The sequence below is a fragment of the Acanthochromis polyacanthus genome, chromosome 20, assembly GCF_021347895.1.
Source record: "Acanthochromis polyacanthus isolate Apoly-LR-REF ecotype Palm Island chromosome 20, KAUST_Apoly_ChrSc, whole genome shotgun sequence".
In the NCBI taxonomy this organism is placed as follows: domain Eukaryota; kingdom Metazoa; phylum Chordata; class Actinopteri; family Pomacentridae; genus Acanthochromis; species Acanthochromis polyacanthus.
The window spans coordinates 25,594,408-25,615,276 of record NC_067132.1 but is presented as its reverse complement, the minus strand read 5'-3'; the positions used below and the strand labels follow the sequence as shown (position 1 = coordinate 25,615,276).

The 20,869-nt window shown below is 42.7% G+C and overlaps 1 protein-coding gene across 5 annotated transcripts in view; it reads right to left on the bottom strand.

Annotated features, from left to right (window-relative positions):
- The window catches only part of LOC110951013 (rho GTPase-activating protein 21), a 90,929-nt gene that overhangs the window by 19,106 nt on the left and 50,954 nt on the right, over positions 1 to 20,869 (bottom strand). For 4 of the 5 annotated variants that reach the window (XM_022193911.2, XM_022193910.2, XM_022193907.2 and 1 more), the window contains 5 exons: positions 10,585 to 10,677; positions 8,812 to 8,890; positions 8,437 to 8,491; positions 5,461 to 5,484; positions 2,064 to 4,068 (listed from right to left, as the gene is read on the bottom strand). In XM_022193911.2, coding sequence (XP_022049603.1) covers positions 2,064 to 4,068; positions 5,461 to 5,484; positions 8,437 to 8,491; positions 8,812 to 8,890; positions 10,585 to 10,677 — 2,256 coding nt within the window. The remainder of the gene's footprint in view (positions 1 to 2,063; positions 4,069 to 5,460; positions 5,485 to 8,436; positions 8,492 to 8,811; positions 8,891 to 10,584; positions 10,678 to 20,869) is intronic. The other variant, XM_022193908.2, reaches the window with a different exon arrangement.

Genomic DNA, 20,869 nt, shown 5'->3' with positions numbered 1-20,869 from the left:
CCACTTATTGTTTGGAAGCCCACTATGAAATCTAATTGAAGCAGATTGCTGCAGGAATGCTCTTATTTCTCTGTTATGTCACAGTCCATTAGGACGATGTTCTTGGGTTTCTCTCTCTGTACAACACTGGGGGGGGGATATGAGATGTTCCAGGGATTGTGTGTGTGTGTGACGGAGGGGGAGTGTATTGACTTGGACAGTGTGTTTGGGAGTGTGTGTGTGTGTGTGTGTGTGTGTGTGTACCCAGTGACTGTATGTTTCTGTGCTGCTGCCCTACTCGGATGCCAAAGGGTGGTTTGAATACGTCATGGTTGCCTGTAGTTCAGCGTCAAGTTGTCACATAATCACACACAGTCATCCCCAGTTCAAACTGCCTCGAGGAAAAATTTCCTTTTGACGTTTGAATGCATATATGACATACTTTTCTGTGACTTGTGTAGTGGAAAGTGTGCATTAAAGAGCACTACTTCCATGACGAGTGGATTCTTTTGGACGGGTGCTTTTAAGAAAATTCTAAGGGAATTTCCCTATCATTGCTTGATTATTCAATGATGCACAGAATTTCCTCGGGTGCTTCATTGGACACAAGATTTCCTTGTAGTTGAAAAGTAGTGCAACAATGCAAGGCTAAACTTGATTTTAATGCATTTTTTTGTGATTAAATGCAAGACAGGAGCTTGGGGATGTTTTTTGGAAGACATGAGAGTTGACAGTAGCTTTTTGTGTCTATAAAACAAGGAGATACTGAAACTGTGACCACATTTATTTCCCCAGGTAGCTAATACTGGACAGAAATATCAACCCAGGCTGACTTAATTATTCTGAATTAAAAAAATTGCTGGCAGATTTTTAGGGTGTGTTGCACCATTTACCAGAGCCAGAAATTAAACGCACAAACAATCGACGGACTTCAAACTTTTGCGACAAAACAACTTCCTCATCTCTAAATCGCAGCTTTAAATTGTAATAGTTAATCAAAAATATCATCATTCTACGGGTCTCGCTTAAAAATGTGACAAAAATAAATAATTTACTTTAACTGGATTCTGTAAAAACAAACCTCTTCGCTCAGTTAGTGACTCAGCTGCAACCAACAGCCACGTGAGAAATATTCAGTGATTCTGTTTTTTTGTTTAGCTTCTTTGTTTTTTGGGGTTTTTATATGGATAAACCACGCTGAACTGCAGGCTGTGTTTACACATCCCAGACAGGAGGCAAGTAGTGACACTACTTTAAAATGTAAGCTGTAAAATATTTATAGCATGTAGATCTACACATGGTTGGGCTGTTTGTACAGAGGCACATAACTTGAATTTAATGAGTCAATGTGCTTGGAATTTAGTGTATTAAATGGAGGACATAAATGCAGCTAAGAGAATATACTACACTTTGAACTGAAAAGCCCAGCTACTACATGACATTTATATTTTGGCTGTAGAAAATGGCACATCTATGAAACTGCCTCTAGCAAGCTGCATATACAGTGAGCATACACAGACACACCCTTTCCTTTCCAACTGCACTTCAGTTCCTTCCTTATATGAATACACAACAATCAGCATGTTAAACCTTTATGCAATTTCACAAAGAAAATACTAGCTATCCAACGAAAATTAAGCCCATTTGTATTGTGGGATGAGGTAGCATTTAAATCTTTCAATACAATTTACAATTAATGTTTTTATCACAGAATAATAGTCCAACTTTGTAATGTATTACACTGTATTTCTGTCTTAGAAATAGCTGTGCAAGGACATTCCCTAAATAAAACATAGCCTGCATTTCCTGATCTAGATCAGGAAGTGCTAGATCAGATAATAAGTAAACAAGATGAAGAATTTGACTGAGAATTCGAAGCCAACTTTTCACAGCGTGAGTGAACATTCATCAACCGGCAATATTTACACTAAAAAGGGTGTTAATTTATTTCTTGACGGCTCAAGATTTCATGCATAAACATGCTTTGTCACCACCACATGCAGAGTCGTTTTTTTCACAACACTCCCATGTCATTGTTGTTGCTATAGAAACAGGAAAAAGTAAAGCGATGAGTGGAGTCTTACCTATGAAGGGGATTGAATCCAGGGAGTCATCCAGGTTCTTGGAGCCGGATGTTTGCCGTGTGTCTCCCAGCCTCCTTAGATGCATCTCCCTGCAGCTGTCATTAGACATCCAGCACATCACTCCATCTGCAGAGCCTGCCTTCACCAGTGGTGGGGACTTGTGAGTCACTCCTCCCTGGTTGTCATTAACAGCTAGTACGTAGGACGGAGGGCGAATGTGAGCGGATGCAGAGTGTTTGTCCCTTCTGAGGACCACAACCGTTGCATCAGGTCCTTCTACACCCTCTGCATGACCGCCATTAGTCCGCACAAGTGCGCCGGTGGAACTAGAGGTTTCTCTGACCTTTGGCTTTTGGTTCACAGCGCCGTTGGTGGTAGAGGAACCAGAGGAGGTGGTGACAACTCCGCTTTGAAGCTGCCTCTGTATGGGCAGTTTAGACGAGGGACCAGAGCAAGAGGAGGACCTGGCTGCCAACCCAGCCTCTGACCTGCTCTCCATTTTCAGACTGTCAGCTCTGCCCCTGAGCTGCAGGTGCAGAGGGGACGAGTAGCCCAGGTGGTTGCCCATGATGTTAGCTCTTTGGTCTTTAAGAGGGTCTGTGGCTTTAGTGGAGGATAAGGCAGGTGAGGGGTCTAAGTTGGCGGTTTTGACAGGCAGGCGTGATGGCCTCATGATGAGACCGTCGGTCCTTGATGGTAGTGCAGAATCTGTCGTACCTTTACTAAACACAGGAGCAGCTAAAGGTGACTTAGATAAACCGCCTCCTCGTCCTTCCTCCTCCTGTCCATTGACACTCCTGTTCTGATGAGGTAAAGCTCTCAGGCCTGCTCCTTGCCTGCTAGCTCTAGCTTCCTCTCCACGACAGAGCAACAACCTGTCCTCCAACCCTGACCGGTCTCCACAGAAAATCCCTCCCAGCTCTCCAGACTGCTGGCCCAGGTAGTCACACGACCGTGCACGAGGCTTGGTGACTCCCGTCGGGGTGGAGAAAGGCAGAGCATCCTGGGACGCGCTACGAGGCCAGTTCCTTGTCGCTATTGTCCTTTCTGCTCCACCTCCGAGCCTCTCCTGGGAGACGCTGCGTAATGGAGTTGTCACTGCGGTACCCTGACTACTCGCATCCACTCCACGGTCATTGGACGCGCTCCTCCGCCTCAGCTGGGATGCCCCTCTCTGACTGGTACAAGGAGGAGACGTTGTACGTTGCTGGGCGTAGGCAGAACTAGAATTGGCGGCTGCTCGCAGACTGTCCAAGCGCTCTTGGATGGTGCGGCAGCCATACGTGTGCAGCCTCTTGGCGTCAATGTAGTCCTTATAGGTGGTGTAAGTTCTCCAGTCGATGTTCTGGTGCGGGGAGGTGGAGGGGGCCGTGGGAGAGGGCGAGTAGTGGTTGGTGCTGGGTGAGACGGCAGTGGAGAATGTGTCTGGTGAGGCAGCAGTAGGGGCCCGGACAGCTGGAGATAAGGTGTCAGAATAGATAGCACCAGGTCTAGAAGTCGAGGAAGGGGAGTAGACTTGAGTCTCTGTGGGGCGGGGAGAGGGGTATTGCAACTGTGCACCCCCAGGTACTGAGGGAATAAGGGGTTTGGGTCTAGCTGAGCCAGAGTCTGAAGGGCTGTACCGGTTCTCCTCCGTCCTGTGGCTGGGTCCTGCCCGAGCCACCCGGGACCCCCTGTCAACCGGATCAGGGGGCATGGCCACTGTCCTCACGTTCTCATTACAGACGCACACCACCGTTTGAGACTTGGACGTCTGCTGCGCTGGAGGAGACGGAGGAACGGGGATTTCCATCCGATAGCTCTTCTCCGTAGCCCCCCCTCGCCTTCCCGGTCCCTGCGCCGGCCCTCTGGGGGTCTCGCTGACTGCGGCAGGCTCCGATGACTGCGCCATGCCCGCAGCCTTAACCTCTATCCGAGGGTAGCATATGGGAGGAGGCTCGGGGATGTTCTGGGCATTTCCGCTGTATGCCTCATTTCCTTTGAGGTATGCATCCTGGGAATATGCCTGCAAGAGATTATAGGACATTATGTCACTTTGATTGCCGAGAGGTCTAAGTGCTAAAATAGATCACATTAAACTGAGAGGGATCACACCTAACCAGGGACAGGATATATTAAACTTTCTTGAAAGGCATGTGTGCAGCAGGGAGTGCTGCAGAGCACAAAAACAGCTGCTGCAAATCCAAAAATAGCCAAAATGGCAAAAAATGTTCTATTTAGGTTTACCATTGTCACTTTGTTTCTTCATTTTTCCTGATGTGAAATTACAGCTGCCACATCTCATCTGAAAACATCTCATCTGCACACTGTGGATGTTCAGGCTGTAAAAACGAAAGACTGATAATCTAAGTGTCTTTTAATGACAAGAGTCTTTGAGTGAACTGATAAGATAATCATCAAGACAAACACTGTTGCTGTTACCTCAGTGCACTGTAAATTACAGATGAATTCAACCTGTTTATAACTATACATGAGCAGCAAGCCAAAACTAGACACATTATTTCTCTAAATCAAACAGAAATCTGTTAACAGCTCCTCATTCTTTTCCTAGGAGATGCCAAACAAATTCTACACTGTGCCATGATACAAATGAACTCCCCTGAAAAGCAACAGATGTGGGTAAAGTGGGAAAACGGTCAGCCAGAGAAGCAAATAAGCGGAGAAAGAGAGCTGGAAAGTCCAGAATAAAACCGCGGAGCCAGAGTGAGGATTAAGCTGGCAGGAGCTTACCCACCTTTGGTACCGGAGAGTGCGCCCTGAGGCAAGAGGAGAGGGTGAATGGGGGTCTCCTCTGTCTGCTGCTGGCACCTATCGCTATTTCTGTCAGCATGGCTCCGCAACTCTATGATCACTGTAGCAACTAAGGCACTTTCCTCTATTAAAATTTAAAGATAAACACTCTTAGTTACGACCCCGCTCGCTCTTGAGTGAAGTATCGGCACCGACGGCTTCAAAAAACACTCCCGGCCGCATATTGAGCAGGCTGTATTTTCACATCCTTTCAGTGCAACCGCTCTCGAGAAAATGAAAGGAGGGGAGCTGTGGCGTTGGACTTTAATCGATAGCACTCTACCTGAGGTGTCAAGTTACAGCTGCAGCAGCACATCTGCTGTTGGGTGCCTCCCTCTGGATCTACACAAGTCGTACAAGTTAAACAGAAACCAATTTCCTGATCATGGAAAGTACAGAGAGAAATGCTAGAGGTCTGCTGACAGATGATTAGAAAGCGTTTGTTTTTTCTAGTGCTCACATGTTCCCCTCAACCTGCAATTCAGGAAAATACTGAAATGGGGGAATATATGTGGGGTTTTAGGTGGTTGCCTTAAGGTGGTCAAATATGTCAGAAACGATGTGAATTGGCAGGAAAGTGGTGAGTTAGTATGATTTCCCTTCTTACCAGAGCAGTGATATCCCTGGAAAACTGCAGTCCACAGGTTAGATAAGGGCAAGCAGAGAGAGAAAAGGGAATAAAGAGAAGTAAACAGGTGAGCATAAAGAGGTAAAGAAGTGAAACGACACCGATGGAGGGCTAAAAATACATCCGGCTGTGGGACTGCTGAACAGAGAAATCAGTCGGAGTGGAAAAATCAGAAAGAAGAGTGAAAGTGAACTCCATCAGTGCTGTCGCCTGTTTGTGTCCTTCCTGAGCTGCTGTTCTTCCTCCTCTTTCTTCCTCTTATCCTTATCCACCTCTACCAGCAGTACAGCTGCTGTCAGACCACACTGGCAAATGTATTCCGCTGGCTTTTTTCCTCCCTCCACATACTCTGCATTTCTTTCCTTTGCTCTGTCACTCTCACCTGGTGGTACCTCCCCTCCCCCTTGCCGGCTTCTCAAGCATTTCGTCGCACTTGCACTCTCCACGCTCGCCTCTCTCTCCTCTCCTCTGTCAGCCTCTTTCGCTCGTGTGTCGGATGCTGCTCTATCGTATGTTCTCTTTCGGACCGAGCATGACGGCACGCTCGCTTGATCTGCACTAGCTTCCACCCTGTAAACAGCGTGCTGAGAGGAGTCAGCTGACTGCAGCTGCACTCCCTCTGGTAGTGAGTGGGCTCAATGTGTCCCAAAACAGACAAACAGGAACTCACTGAAATAGACACATGCATGTTTATTGATATTTGTGTTTATGAATAGGCCACTTTATGCCTCAGTCCATCAGATGAAAATATTGATCCTGAGCTTTGCAGCAATGTTAATAATTTAGTATATATTATGCATAATCAGTGCAGAAGGTTGCACAGAGGACGCATTAAATCTATAGCCACATATTTTAAACAATGACTTCTGAATGTCAATAATCTAGTGGAAAAGGTGGAGGGAACACTGAAGTGTTTGCAAGTTAAATCACATCCTGAAGTTTAATTTTATACAGAGGCAGATCACTGTTACATGCAAATCTGTCTAACGGCAGTCAGGATCATAAAAACTGTACAGAAAAACAACAGCAATCCATCACATCATGTCAAACTTTTGAAATTAATTTTGACTCCTGTTTTCCTCAAACAAGGAGAAGCCACTAATTGTTTCTATTCGAATCCCCCAGCCTTGTGAGCGCTCAGACTCATTCCAAAACGCCAAAAGCAAGTTTCTGTGGCTTTCGGTGGAACTGCCGCCAAGCTCACAAAGCTATGCGAGGAATTTAGCAACACAGTGGGATCCGACTCAGTTCTTTGCTTCGGGAGAGAATTTCCCAAATGGAAGGTGAGAAACGTGTGGCGACTGGTTTGATGTGACTTGGCGCTCTTTTATCGTCTGCGGGGCTCTGGACCCTGACTGATGGCGTGGGCCGGCTGTTTGAGTCACTGAACTGATCGGCAGAGGGGTTTGAAGCTGTGGTATGAAGGCTAGCTCTGCTTCTCTGATATTTACTGCCCGTTTAGGTCCACATTGTTGAGATCCAGCCCACCCGCATGAGACGATCGATGCCGGCCTTGGGAACCAACATCAGAAAAAGTGGTGTAATTACAATAACTGGGGTTCTTTTGTGGATCAATCCTGTGACTGTTTTCAGATCTTGACTTTGATCTGAGTCCAGATGATGTGAGTTGTTTATGATTCCTTGAAGCTATCATCAATTAAAAGCTAATCTGCAAAGATATGGACATCTTGTGCTTTTCATTATACCTTATGCTTCCTCACATTCTCTTTCCTCCCGTGATTCAAATAGTTTCCCCTCCACCATTATGAAGGACCTTCCAATTACTTAAAGGCACCTCAATAAGACAAACCTCTGGTCAGTTGTATGTAACAAATGATACAGCAGTGCACCACGTCATATTCAACTAATGTCGCTAAATCTGACTCCTCTTTATTCACACCCTCGCTGGAAGAAGTCAAAACGTGAAGAAGAGACATTCGCGTAATAAAAAGCCCCTTTGTCTTTATTTTTGATGAGACACATTCTCAGACAGCGGACGTCTTTCATTGCAGAAAGTTTTCTGAGCTATGCTTGAAGGAACGGATTCACATTTTGGGAAAAAAAAAGTGCTATTTTGCTTCGCTTACAAGAGTAAATGGAGAAGATAAACATCGACCTTGTGTCTGTGTGTTTGAGAACAATTCTGTTTAATTTCAACTTGGTGCCTTCTCCATTAATGTGGATACTGTGGCTACACAGGTAATGACGACATTGAGCTCTTTACCTCTATAATAAATACAGAAACGGGCCTTCAGCAGCAGCCACTTTTGGATACTCGGTTGCCAGTTTGTTTGCATGTGTGAAGCTGTGAATTCCTTTCCCTTTAGTGTCTGCATAGCGGAGAGGTAGTGACATACCAGATAAATTGGTTTGTGTATGCAAATTTCCAGACTGCAAGAATACAATGACATGATAACATGACAGAGCTACAGAGCTGGTTGGGTGTGACGAGCTAGTTACCAGATACAAACGAGGTCAGATTGAAGACACTTCACCTAAAACAGAGGTCTCGATATAATCAAGAGGCACAGATTTACAAAGGTAACACTACGCTTGCTAATTGTTTATTTGAAGTGGTTAGTCTCTGACGCTGACAGCATTGTGATATTGGGGGGGGGTAAAACAAAGTTAGCATGACCAGAATCAACCAGGATGTATTTAGCTTAGCTTAGCATAATGCTTTGAGTCAAAATGACAGCAAATAACTTACAATTACATTAACAAACAAACATTAAAGTATCAATTCGTGGTGACAAATGCTGAAAGGCATTTTGGTGTAACAGTAATTCTGCAGAAAAATATTTTTCTTCTCAGTGAGCAAAACTAATCAATAAAATAACATAAACCTAATGCTCCTTTAAAAAAAAAAAGGGGCTGCAGATTTTGTCTCTAGATTTTTATAAATGGCACATTTTTGCGAGCACTTGCAATATTTACTGATGAATGAATGCTTACCAGCTGCAAAATGTCCTCATCCTTTGGCATCACACAGAGTTCCAGCGAAGCATCGCTGACGGACGATGAAAATAAGACGGAAAGAAGGAGACTGTTATGATACAAGGTTCGAACTGTGGATACCTCTCAGGAGAACAGATTTTACTCTCTAAAATATAGAGTTTAATAGCTGCAATTTAATGAAGTGTGAATGAATGTGTGCTAGTCAGTGATAAGGAAAAGCGTGTTTCTCAATGACTCGGCCTCCTTTACCGTTATTAGACCACAAACACGCAGCGAACAGATTAGATCTTCTGACTCACTCAGAGTTTCATTCGGAGCATATTTCCCTTAAAGTGAACCGTAAAATAAAGTGTGCAGTGATGGCGATCTCACCTGTTCTGGATCAAGGCTATGACTTGCGAGTAGGTCTTTCCAATGATGCTTTCTCCGTTCACTTTCACTATCCGATCCCCTGCGCAGAATTAAGAGAATATTTCACAAACCTGTTATTTATTGCAAAAAAGCGGCACACGTCTCTGTTTAACCCGCCTGTTGTCCTCATTTACAGGCACCAAAAAATATCGTTTCCTCGTCTGAAAGAAATTCAAAAATTCAGCAAAAAAATTCCCCAAATTTCTGAAAATTTGCAAAACCTTCAGGAAGAAAATTCCAATAATTCCTCAATTTTCTCTTAAAAGTTTTATTTTAAGAAATCCCCGTAAATTTGGCAAGAAAATGCTTAATATTTTCAAAACAATTAGGAAAAATCTTCCAAAAAAATCCTAAAAATATCTAAAGCGATTACATACATATCAGTAAAACTTCTATTTTCTTTAAGAACATTCACAAAAAAAATCGCTGGATTTTGTGTTTTTTTTTGTTTTGTTTTCCCATTCTTAAGACGTACCTGTTCTCAGCTGCTTTTGATTAAAGTATTTTAAATTATTTTAAATCTTATTTTTAACAGTTATTTTATGACAGTTATTTTAAACAGCCCTTGTTTTCCGACTCTTGTTTTTGATCTTTTTACTGTTCTGTTTTTCTTTTAATAATTGCCCTGGTTTTCTGACTTCTGTTTTTGATTTTTTTACTGTCTCGCCTTTTTTTTTAATGATTTCATAAATGTTTTCTTGTGTTTTTCCTTTAATAATTGTCATCCTCTGTCTTAATGTCTTTGTAAAGCACTTTGAATCGCCTCGTTGTTGAAATGTGCTATATAAATAAATTTGCCTTGCCTTGCCTTGTAAATGTTCTTAAACATTTTAAACATTTCTTTTTTTCCACCAAAAAATGTAGAAAGATTTCCCAAAAATGTTGAAAATGTGGACATCAGAAGTTTCATTGTGAAAATACATATTTTTTCTCCACATTTTCAAACTTTAAAACAGATCAATTTGACCTGCAGGACGACACGAGGGTTATAAGAACAACCTGAAAAGTGGTCAATATGATTATTGACTAAGAAACCACTCTGGAGTGATTCCCTCCCGCAGAAACACAGATTTGTGTTCAGATCAAAGAAGAATAGTAAAACCGAGACCTGTTTATTTTACAGAGCTCATGTTAGGATCCATCTCCATTCAAGGTTTCTGAAGATGGCCATCTTACAGGAAGAGAGGCGAGGTGTGTTTAGGGGAGAAACCAGATAATTGTGGGAAAACAGTGCACTCCCCTGTCCCAGGAGAGCAGAGGAGAGCAAACAGATAAAAGCAGACAGCTTAGAGGGCTTGTCGAGACTGCTTAACATTTCCTGTAATAGAGTGCTAACCTGGCAATAGCACTGACAGCACAGAGCTTCAGACATCACCTCCATTTCAGGGAAGGAGCCGATTCGTTTTTCTTTCCTCAAGAAGGGAGTTTAAGTATTTTTATCCTTGCTGCTTAAAATTAGAAATGATTCATGTATTAATATGAAAAGGGAGAACGTGGAAAAACAGGAATTCAGGTCGGAACAACAGCGTGCCGGTTACACTTTGTTCAACCTCCCACAAAGCAGCCATCTGTTTTGCAACTCCGATCTGTTTTGCCTGGCGGTTTATGAGGAAGCGGAGTTACCTACAGTACAAACGTGAAGAAATCTTGGCATCAAACTGAGGTCAGATGTGAGACAGTCAGAGTTAATCATAAGAGCTCAATGGCCCCCCTAGAGACTGTGTGTTTGTGTACCTGTACAGAGTCCAGCTCCGTGGGCGGGGCCTCCCTCCTTCACTTGCTTGACGAAAATGGTGTCCATTGGCTCCAGACGGTTCCTCTGTCTCCCTGGCAACGAGAGAGAGAGCACATGCACCGAGGCGATTGGTCACACGGCGAGGAAGAGACACAGCAGTGGAGTCACAACTAGGCCACACTGCACTGGGACCGCTGGGGAAATATTAGTTTCAACTGTGACATTCTGCAGTTTTTCCTGATTGTTGTTACTGTTTCCTGATATTTTTGTTGCTCACATTGCATCGGATGCAATAAAACTGTGCAAATGCAGAGGATTTTCTGGTTTTGAATGACGAAATATTATGCTTCATCTAAAGACAAAAACTTGGTTATTATTCAGAGTTGATATGAGTATCTGTATCTTTGGTTTGCTGCTGTTATTCATCCTATATTATCATAAATTTAATATGTCTGGATTATGGACTCTGTTAGCACATAATCCAAATGATTAACTGATAAAACAGCCAGCAGATTGATCAATAACAAAAATCACTATTAGGCAGCACTCATGAAAATGTTCATTTTCCTTCAGTGATGGTGTTTATGTGAGACCAATGCTAGTACTTGTGAGCAAAACGAGAAACTCTTTTGGTTTGTCTTATCTAAAGACATCACCTGAGCTGTCAGTACTAAAAAGTAGGTCTTTGTATCCATGATTACGGCTTTCTGTGGTTCTGTCACGGCCTGATGCAAATCCATTTTGCTCCTCCAGTCCTTCAAAAATACTAAAATGTATTCAGAAAGGTATTTATAATTCAACATCCAGTGCAGCCAGTATCAACAGTACTTTCTGCTAATTATTTTACCAATTAGCTGCTAAGTAATGAGGCATATCTTCTCAACCAGCAGTCCAAAACCCACAAAAACGCTAGAAAATTACAACAAATCGAGGAAAAGCACATGGAAAGCTGGAACTGTAACATGTCTTGTAAAAATACCTAAATGATTAATCAAATTTATAAGGAATTGCCAAGTGATTCTGTCTTTTGAATAGACTCATTCTTTGAGCACATTTCTGACCTGCATCTGTACTAAGCACAACAAAAAGCCTTGCACTCTTCTTTAGCAGCATTAATTAAATGGAAAAACTCATCTCCTCTCCTCTAAAACTGATTCTTTACATTCAAAACACTGTCAGTCGTGCCATCTTGCTATCACGTCGTTCCATTTACTGGGGACAGCGAGAAGAGGTCACCGTGTGCTGACATGGCTGCCTGCAAAGCATCCACATGGGAGTTTGGTTTCATATGGCAGGAGATGAGCCATCACACCATGTCATGTCTAGTGCAATGAGGCAGGACAGTGGAGCAAACGCAGCTAATTAGCATCTGTGTAAGATCATTCTGACAATTTATAGTATATGTATTAGAAAAGTGGATACAGCAGTTACATTTGTGTGAACGAATGCCATAAAGGATGAATTCACTGAGCCACAACCGTCAGTTTCAGCCGGTTTCAGCTGCCTGTCAGAGCCCAAAGGCTTCGAGGAAGTGCAAAATCAGAGCATCCCGCTGTTCTTTCTGCAGGGAACGCTGACGATGTACGCGTGCTCTTTTCATGAGTGCCCTGCTTCGAGTTCACGCAGCAGATATATGCATTTACTTGCCAGAGGTTCGTTAGATATTCAGGATTCTGTAGAGCGTGGAGCAGCTGGACTGCAGCAGATGCAGTTTGTTGCTAAAGACCAACTTCAAAGGTGGGGAAAGGTTTCGTGAGTTTACACAAGTTGGACCAAGACCCAAACCTGAAACATTATATGTGGGCTTAAGCCATTTTTTCCCTAAAAGTCACGACTATTGCCAGATCTCAGGAATATAATGTGGAACTCCTGCTGGGAGGAAGCATGCAAATGTTTCCAGCAGGGGCTGTGGTAATGTAAGCGTGTCACCTCAGATGTCCTCTCTCCTTGCAACTCAGCAAATCTGGTGCATTTACCATTTGCACCACAGCTCTACACTACCTCCCTCCTGTGGCAAATAGTGTTACTACAGAGGATTAACATCAAAGACATGGGATATTTTGATTCCAGATTATCTGCACGATTATATCTAATAAAAAGAACAACATCAGCAAAGAGTTTAAATTACATCTGCCTGATTAACGTCAAACATTTTGACTTATTTAAACCTCACAGAAACGATGCAACCATCACCACAGCAGTGGGTAGAAAAACAACTCTGCAAACTCAAAGGTCACACATTTGATCCCCTCTACAGCCAGTGGGAGCTTTAAGTGTCACTGCATCCAAAACCTGTTTAAAGTGCATCTGATGTTGACTTCAAAGGGAATAGAGCGCGACTGACAGCAGCTGTAGGCTTGTTTTTGATCCAGCAGAAGGCAGTAGAGGCTGTGAAATGACTGCTCCTACAGGTACAGTGTAAAACTGTTAAGGTCACTCCTTTATTTACGCTCTAATTCACGCAGGTTTTGATCTCGATAGATCACCTGACAAAAAAACTTGACCTTCAGCAGCGTGGCTCCAGTTCGGCACGGCACAGAGCATAACACCAACCTGCACCGCTACACAACTGAGGACACGGCTGACCCGTGCTGCAGGTACAGATGTCATCCAGCGCTCCCCTCCCCTCTCTTAGTGTGCGTACGAGGCGGATTCCCAATCCAGAGCCAATCTCACCGAGCTCCAACTCCGCAGCACAAATTGGATTCTGCAAGTTTCCATGCCCCGCAGCTGGATGAACAGGATTAAATGTGGAAATCTAAAGCTTTGGATATTTTTAATGCTCCCAACTGTCTTAGCAAAGCATAAACTACCGTGTGGATTAATGAAATACATCAGCCCGCCTCATAATGACCTCGGCTGCTCCGAAACACAGAATGAGAGCTGAATAGCTGGAGCTACTCTTGGGTGGTTTTTGAGGAAAACATTTCGCTGGCGGACGAAACACTTAATACTCCACGCTTATAAAAATTCACTTCCCACTTTTACATCACGGAGAGCAGGTCTTGGCTAAAAGTATGTTTAAATAACTGCCGATATTTATTGTTCAAACTGCAGCAGACAGCGGATAGATTACATTTACCACATCAACACCACTCAGTGAATTATGTAAGTTGCTAGTGTAATAAACGGCGTATAAACAAATTTTCTGGGGTATTTTATGCCTGCCTTACTTATTTATGGGGCAAATTCTTTCCCCTTTGTCATCCAAGTATGAAAGCATTCTCTGACATCAGCATGTGTCATTTTAAGTTATTAAAGTTACTGATAGTAAGCAGTACTAACAATAAAATGTAGTGCTAATATGTCTATTTCCAATTATCTTTTTGCTGAAAAGAAGCTTTAAAATGTCTGATTGGATTATCCTGAACTCAAGTAATGCTTTAAAATGCTTATTTTATGCAAACAAACCCAAAGATAGTGCTTATTATGGTGTAAAAGGGGGGAAAAAAGCATGAAAAGCTCACACTTGAGGGGCCTGAAGCAGAAAATTTTGCATATTTGCTTGAAAAAAATAGTTTAAAGAATTAGTCATTGATTGAAATATCATTAAAAGTAAGTTTTGGGTTGATTGAGAATGACAGTAATTGAGAAACTTTGCTACAAATCCACAAAATTTCAATTTTAGTTGGTTTCTTTGCCATTTTTCAGGATAAGTCACAGACCACAGGAAAGCAGAAACGCGTATATGCGCCTATAATCATGTACACAGTCTGCTTTATCTGTGTTGCTGTTTTTATCTTCATTCTGTTTTATCAGCTCACTTGTTTGACTGTTTGAACCTAGAGTTAAACGCCCGATGGAGGCTGCAAATTAGCTCCAGCTATACGCCGTATCTACGCTGCAGCTGCTGCATTGCTCAGCAGTGTTTATCTGTTTGGATGGTGTTGAAGACACAAACAGATATCGGCTCAGATATCAGTTATAGATGCATATTTCTGGTCCGGTCCTAGCAGTTCACAGGGCCTTCTGCTGGCGTGCCTGAGTGTCAGCGCTGCTCTGTTGCCTCAACGAGCTCTGGTTTGGCTGTGATCCCCGGCTGCACAGCTGGGCCTGGTTGTGTGGGCCAGCTCCCCGCTCCCCTGTTGTTTTGGGTTAGATAATGTTATTCTACAGAGGGCCGGGCCTGCTGCCCACTCGCTGCATTAACCCTGCCATAATACCTCTCCGTCCAACTCGCTGCTCTTCACCATTTGTGTCGCTCTCACATTTTACAAGCCACCACACCTGAATGCGTCTCTGTATGTCTGAATGTACACAAAAAACCCACTAAAACTTACGCAGATGTGATGAGCACTTAAAACGCTAAGGAGAAGGTCAGTGTTTGTGTTTAGATGGTTATCTATGGCAGGTCTCTTCCAGCAGAGAAATATGAAAATGTGAGGCAGAAGGAGGTCCCCCCCCATAGTGAAGGAAGGTCAAAGCACAAGTACACTTCACATAAATCCATAAACTTCAACTTCCCTCAAAAAAGCCCAGCGTCTGTGGTCAAAGAAGCTGGATTGCGTAAAAGCAGAAGATCATGAAAACAAATACTGTAATTTTGCCTCTGCTTCCTTCATTCCCATAAAGAACCACAGTGTACGGCTCACACAAACCGGTCCAAACATAACTCTACTCTGAAAGCCTAAACGCAGCTGAGACACCTGCGTACCCCAATCCTGACCTCTTTGAAATGCTGAACAAACCCACATCCACACAAACTGTGTCAACGGACTTTTGTCGGACGGGGAGATGACGTGTAGGTGCCAGTCTCAGATGGACAGGTCTCATTTCACTAATCGTTGCACTTTGTAAACAGCCACAGCTTTTTGTCAGAAACCAAAGCATACAGTGGAGTAGGGGAAGTCAATACGCCTTGAAGCCCCTGTCATCACTGTTCAATCAACCTCAGGAGAGAGTAAACTGTATTTCTGGCATTTTCCTATGACTGAAAGAAAAAACAAACACAGCCAGACTGTTGCTACTTTTTTCAAGACAGCATTGACGATGATGTTTAGGATTAAAAATCTAATAAAAATACATCAGTCCACCTGATTTTGTGACATAAACAAGAAATACAAGCAATTCTGTTTGATTAGGGGCTATATATTTGGTTATTAAACACTTTAAAGTGAGACATATTACGTTAAGAAAAAACTTGTAGCTGTTGGGGCTCCTTGAAAATGCAAGTACAAGTCAGAAAACTTACAAGAATCAATGTAGGGGCCACATAATCTGTACTTTGTCAGCTTTTCCTGCCTCAGAAGCCATCACAGATATAACCAGAAACATGAAGTCTACTGCTGGATTATAAATTGAAACCTATGATGTAGGTATCTAAAGCGGGATCCCTAAAAAGAAAACATTTTAACAATCAATTTGACAGGAAACCAAACGAGAAATGAAGAAATAATCGAGTATTTATTAGGAATAAAAAATAATCATATTAATTTTACATATAATACTCAAGAGAAACTTAAACTGAACATGAAACCTCCTTCTTGACCCTGAAAATCCTAACTAAGGGTCTACTACCTTTTTGAACAGCTACACTGCACTCAGTTGTCATGGAAATGGCTGACTTGTCCTTGTGTGTTCAAAGAATTTAATTTCCATTCATATTTGGGACCAAGACCATCTTTGAGCAGAGGAAAGGGCTACACTCATCCCTCTCCACCTTATGTGACCACCTGCTATGACATCACTCCTTTTTAGGCCATGTGCTGATGGTTAAAGCAATCGCCATGACAACTGAGCAAACTCTATTGGTAGAGAAAATGAAAAAAGTGAAATTTGACCTTGAGGTTCAATGTGTTTGTTAAACTGTTTCTGAATGACCTCAATTTGCAACGGTGGTATTTCTGAAAAGCACATTTCTTGGTACTTATAGAGAGTCTGTAAAAGATGTTTTGGGCAAATGTTCCTGTATATTAATGTGTAATACCAAGAAGGGATAAATTCCTGCAGGCCTGGGATCATTTCATAAGAAGTTACTTCCAGGAGTACAGCATTCCTAACCTAGGGGAGACATGCCGATGTGGAAACACATGCCTGACAGTGCTGCTAAATCACAACAGACAAACACACAACCACACACACACGCCTGGTGTTTTTCCCACCAGGGCAGGAAGGTGGTGGAGAACTTTCCATCATGGTTTTTCTAAGAATTACAAATACCTAAACCCACACAGGGGAAAGAGGATATGCACTGACATTACTGCAAAAAAAAAAAAAGAAGCTAATTCAATGTTTTGTTTTCTTTCTGTAAAACAAGCCAAACTATGCGCCGAGAGAGTTCAAGTTCAAGTGAGGGAACAAGTGACAAACATCTGCAGACGGATGGGGTGATTTTAGCCTAGAATTCTGCCTCTTGTTTCTAGGAAACCATTTACACTAAACCCCTCCTCTGGAAAATAATTGTCCAATTATAGCTTAACAAAAAAAGCACGCGGGTCAGACGTGTCAAGATTTCTCCACATGGTAACGGTTGAGCAATAACGCATAAACGAAGTGTGGAGGGTTGTTTCTGCTGCATTTTCCAAAGTAAAACGCAAGAAATAAAGTGTAAGGGATGGTTAAGTTGAGCTAACAAGGAATTAGTTTAAGTTAAGCTTAGTGGGTTGACATTGACAGCTAACATTAGCAGTGAAAGTGCTGCTAAACACGGCAGTCTGTCCTCATTCTGGCAGCGGTATGTAAACTATGCCACCAAACAGGGCTACGTTTGAATGAATCCTTATCACACAATGACTAAATTAGAGCTGCAATGAAAGAACAATGCTGTTTTCTATTCGGATTGTCAGCTGGTGAAGACTTTTCCTCGCTACATTTAGCTTTAGCATCAGTGGCTATTTAAGATCCCTTTCTAATAACTCCTCACTTTAAAACAAGTCAGCGGAAAACAAGTGTAATGCCAGTCAATCAGAGATGGAATTTAGTTAGTTTGCACTGATGCAAAATGAAATTGAAGCCACTAGTGGTCAAATAACACTGCAGAAACTACACATGAATGACTCGAGGAACACAGCAAAGAGCCTAAGTCACTGGTCCAACCTTCAAACTCCCCAGATCCAAATCCAAAGCATCTGTATGACGCGCCAGAACAAGCTCGATCCATGTCCTCATGAGTCACAGTTCTTTTGGTAACGCAAAGGGCGCATCCACAAAATTTGTGGCTAGTCGTTGTAATCAGCTAGCAATCGAGTACTCTGAGGCAGAAATAAATGAGAGGAACATAAGCGATGAAAATGAAACGACATTTGGGGAGTTCAGTGTGAGGCCTAAAGGTAACAAAACTCCAAAATGTCAAGTAGTCGCTGAGAAAATAGATCTAGACAGAAACAGAAATGGAGAAGGCAGTGTGAGAAGAAATGGAGGGAAAACATAAGTGAAAAGACAAAACTTTGGACGCATCTTTGTTAAAAAAGGTGGGGCAATAAAAAGCCCACTTGAGAATACAGGGGAATTCTGTTTGCTCGAGCTGCATTATGTTCCCTCTGCAGACTCTATGGGAACGAACCGAAAACTGACCAAATAGAAAGAAAGAGGGAGGAAATAAAGCTGGTATCTGCGGAGAAGCGAGTCTCGCGTTGAATGCAAAACAAATATTTGAACAGATGGAGAAATTTTTATGTTGCTTCTCTCGCTGCGCAGTTTCATAAGCGTCTCACAGGACGCCTCATTCGGATTTCACCCTTCGACAGCTCGCTAGAACACACCGCCGAAGTGCAAAAGGACATACAGGAAAGGGAGAGACAGACAGAAGAGGAGAGGAAGTCAGATAGAGAGGAAGATTTGGGATAACAGTCGCATGGTATGTACACAACGGCTGTGAAAGGAAACAAACAGATCCACGCAAAGCAAGGAGGATCCGTGTTGGTCCTGTGTCTGCGCCGCGTACCGTACATCCATGTTTATGTTTGTTTGTCTGTGTGTATCTACATCGGTGTGTGTGTGTGTGCTTTTCTGGAGGTTTGAAGTGTTTCCAGCGGCAACACCCAGCTAGTCAACATGCGGTCAGCTGCCCCCCCCCCCCCGGTTCTGCTCTCCAAACACCAACAGCCTCATCACACACACTGGCCCAGAGTCAAGCAAATAAACTTGACTGCAGCGTGCTGGGGAGGCTGCAGTGAACTCCACAGACCTGGAGCACAGAATGCAACTTTCTGTTTTTCTTCTTCTTAACATTAAAATAACCAAGCACATGGGATGCGTTATCTGTCTGGTATTGTGTGAGACGGCGTGTGTTTGACGAGTGTTTTGGAGCCGTTCGCAACCATTGCGATCAGCGGTGTCCACGGTTGTCACGTAGCAACGATAACAATTTGTACACATCAGTCAGAAATAACACCAAAGCCAAATGTCGGGAAGTGAAAACATCTTTATTCGTTTCGCTGGAGGTCGCTTGTTGGGTCTCGGTATTTGGCTGCATGTTGTTTTGTAGCACACACAGCTAACCGAGCAAAGAGGAAAAGGATTAACTTTAAATTTCAACTTTTTTGGCCTTGAAGTGGTGACATTTAAAAAAATAAAAAGTCAAGCAAAGTGTGTAAACACCACGATATCATCTAAACCTCCAGAACAGCGACTGCACTGACCTTGTAAGCTGTGCATTCAGCTGTCGAGATGTTTTCTTTTACAAAGACGCCTGCCAGTCTTTCACTAATAAAACAAAATTGACCACAAAATGAATTTCTTGTCCTCTACAGTATGGAACATTCTGTCTGTTTAAGCAGGTAGATCAGAGGACATCCATACAGTATGATGACAATTTTTTGGCGGGAAACCACAGGTCCCACATGATCTAACAATTACATAACGGAGGAATGATTTCAAGACAATGAGAAAACTGCCAGGCTGAATTTAATGAAACGTGGAGGGGAGAGGGAGCACAGGCAGAGGGAGGGCTTTGTCCATTTTATAGCAGATTTCAATCATTGTGTCCTAAACTTGTGAGATATTGCAAAGGTCTTGCAATAATCTCAGCGTACACTTCCACTTACATATTATATATTTTGCTCATTGTGACTTTGTCGAAACACTGACAAAGTTTAGAAGGCACAAGACTTTTGCATTTTGCTGTAACAGGGACTAAAACACTGCAATTGCCATTACAGCACCATTTTATCCAACACTCTAATTAGCTGCAGCATTTACAATAATGCTAGCTATCACAGCTAAATAGTTGAAGTGAGGTACAATCATCCACAAAGTTTAAGCAAGAATTCAACAGAATAACAGAAATGAACAGTTTTTCCTCAATTGTCACTACACAATACTTGACACAAAACACAATTTTGGTCACACTATTAAGTTTTGTTCTTGCATTTCATCCAAACTGCTGTCTCTCTCTAACAATGTAACATGAATGGCTGCTCTGTTTGATCTGAATGAGCCAAAGTTGACATCTTAATAATAATAAAAAAAATCAATACTAAACTTTTAGATTAGTGTCTTATTCTGTCAAAATGACTTTTAAGGGTCAAACCTCAGAAGGAAAATGTGAACACAAAAAACAGAGAAGGAGAGTAATTTACTAAATAACCCAACTCAAAATTATCTCGATGACATTCACCAAACTATTTTGTTTTTTCATAAATTTCATGCTTCGCGTTGGTCCTATTTCCAAATATTTCGCTGTCACGTGAAGATCGTCCGTCTTTGTACCAACTGAACTACGCAGCAATGCATTTTTCGGATAATTCAATGGTTATGTTTAACCTAATAAGAATATTTGAAGACACTAATTCCAATATTTACAACAATCGCATCATTTCGATTATACTCCCAGTCTGAATATTTATTCATGAATCATTCGGTGCTCCTTGTTGTAGCCTTTCTGGTAAATTCCTGACGTTCCTGACATCAGCTTCTGACATCCTGCTACCTGCCAGCATCATCACCACCGCCGGGTCTCGACACCCGCTGGGAGGCAAAGACGGATTTATGAGAGGCTGGAAGCGAGCCAGGCGACTTCCTGTGGCAGCGGGAGGGGAGCTCTCCAGGCGGCCATCATTATTCTGCATCCATTCAGCTTTGAGATGCTTCTCCAGGACTTATCACGTCAGGATTTAATGGCACGAGAAGCCAGTCGCACATGAGCTTTACACGACTGCTTTCAGGTAGAGTCACACAAAGGAATCTAAGTTCATAAAGTGTCTAATACTCCCATGCAGGAATGTGCAGACACTTATTCCCGAAAGAGTTTCCTCTTGCCACAGCAGGGCCCCGTGTGTGTGTTGTTTAATGTTTTAAGGCCTGCGTTGAATGAGTCGGCTGGATACGGCGGGGTTAAAAAGGGTG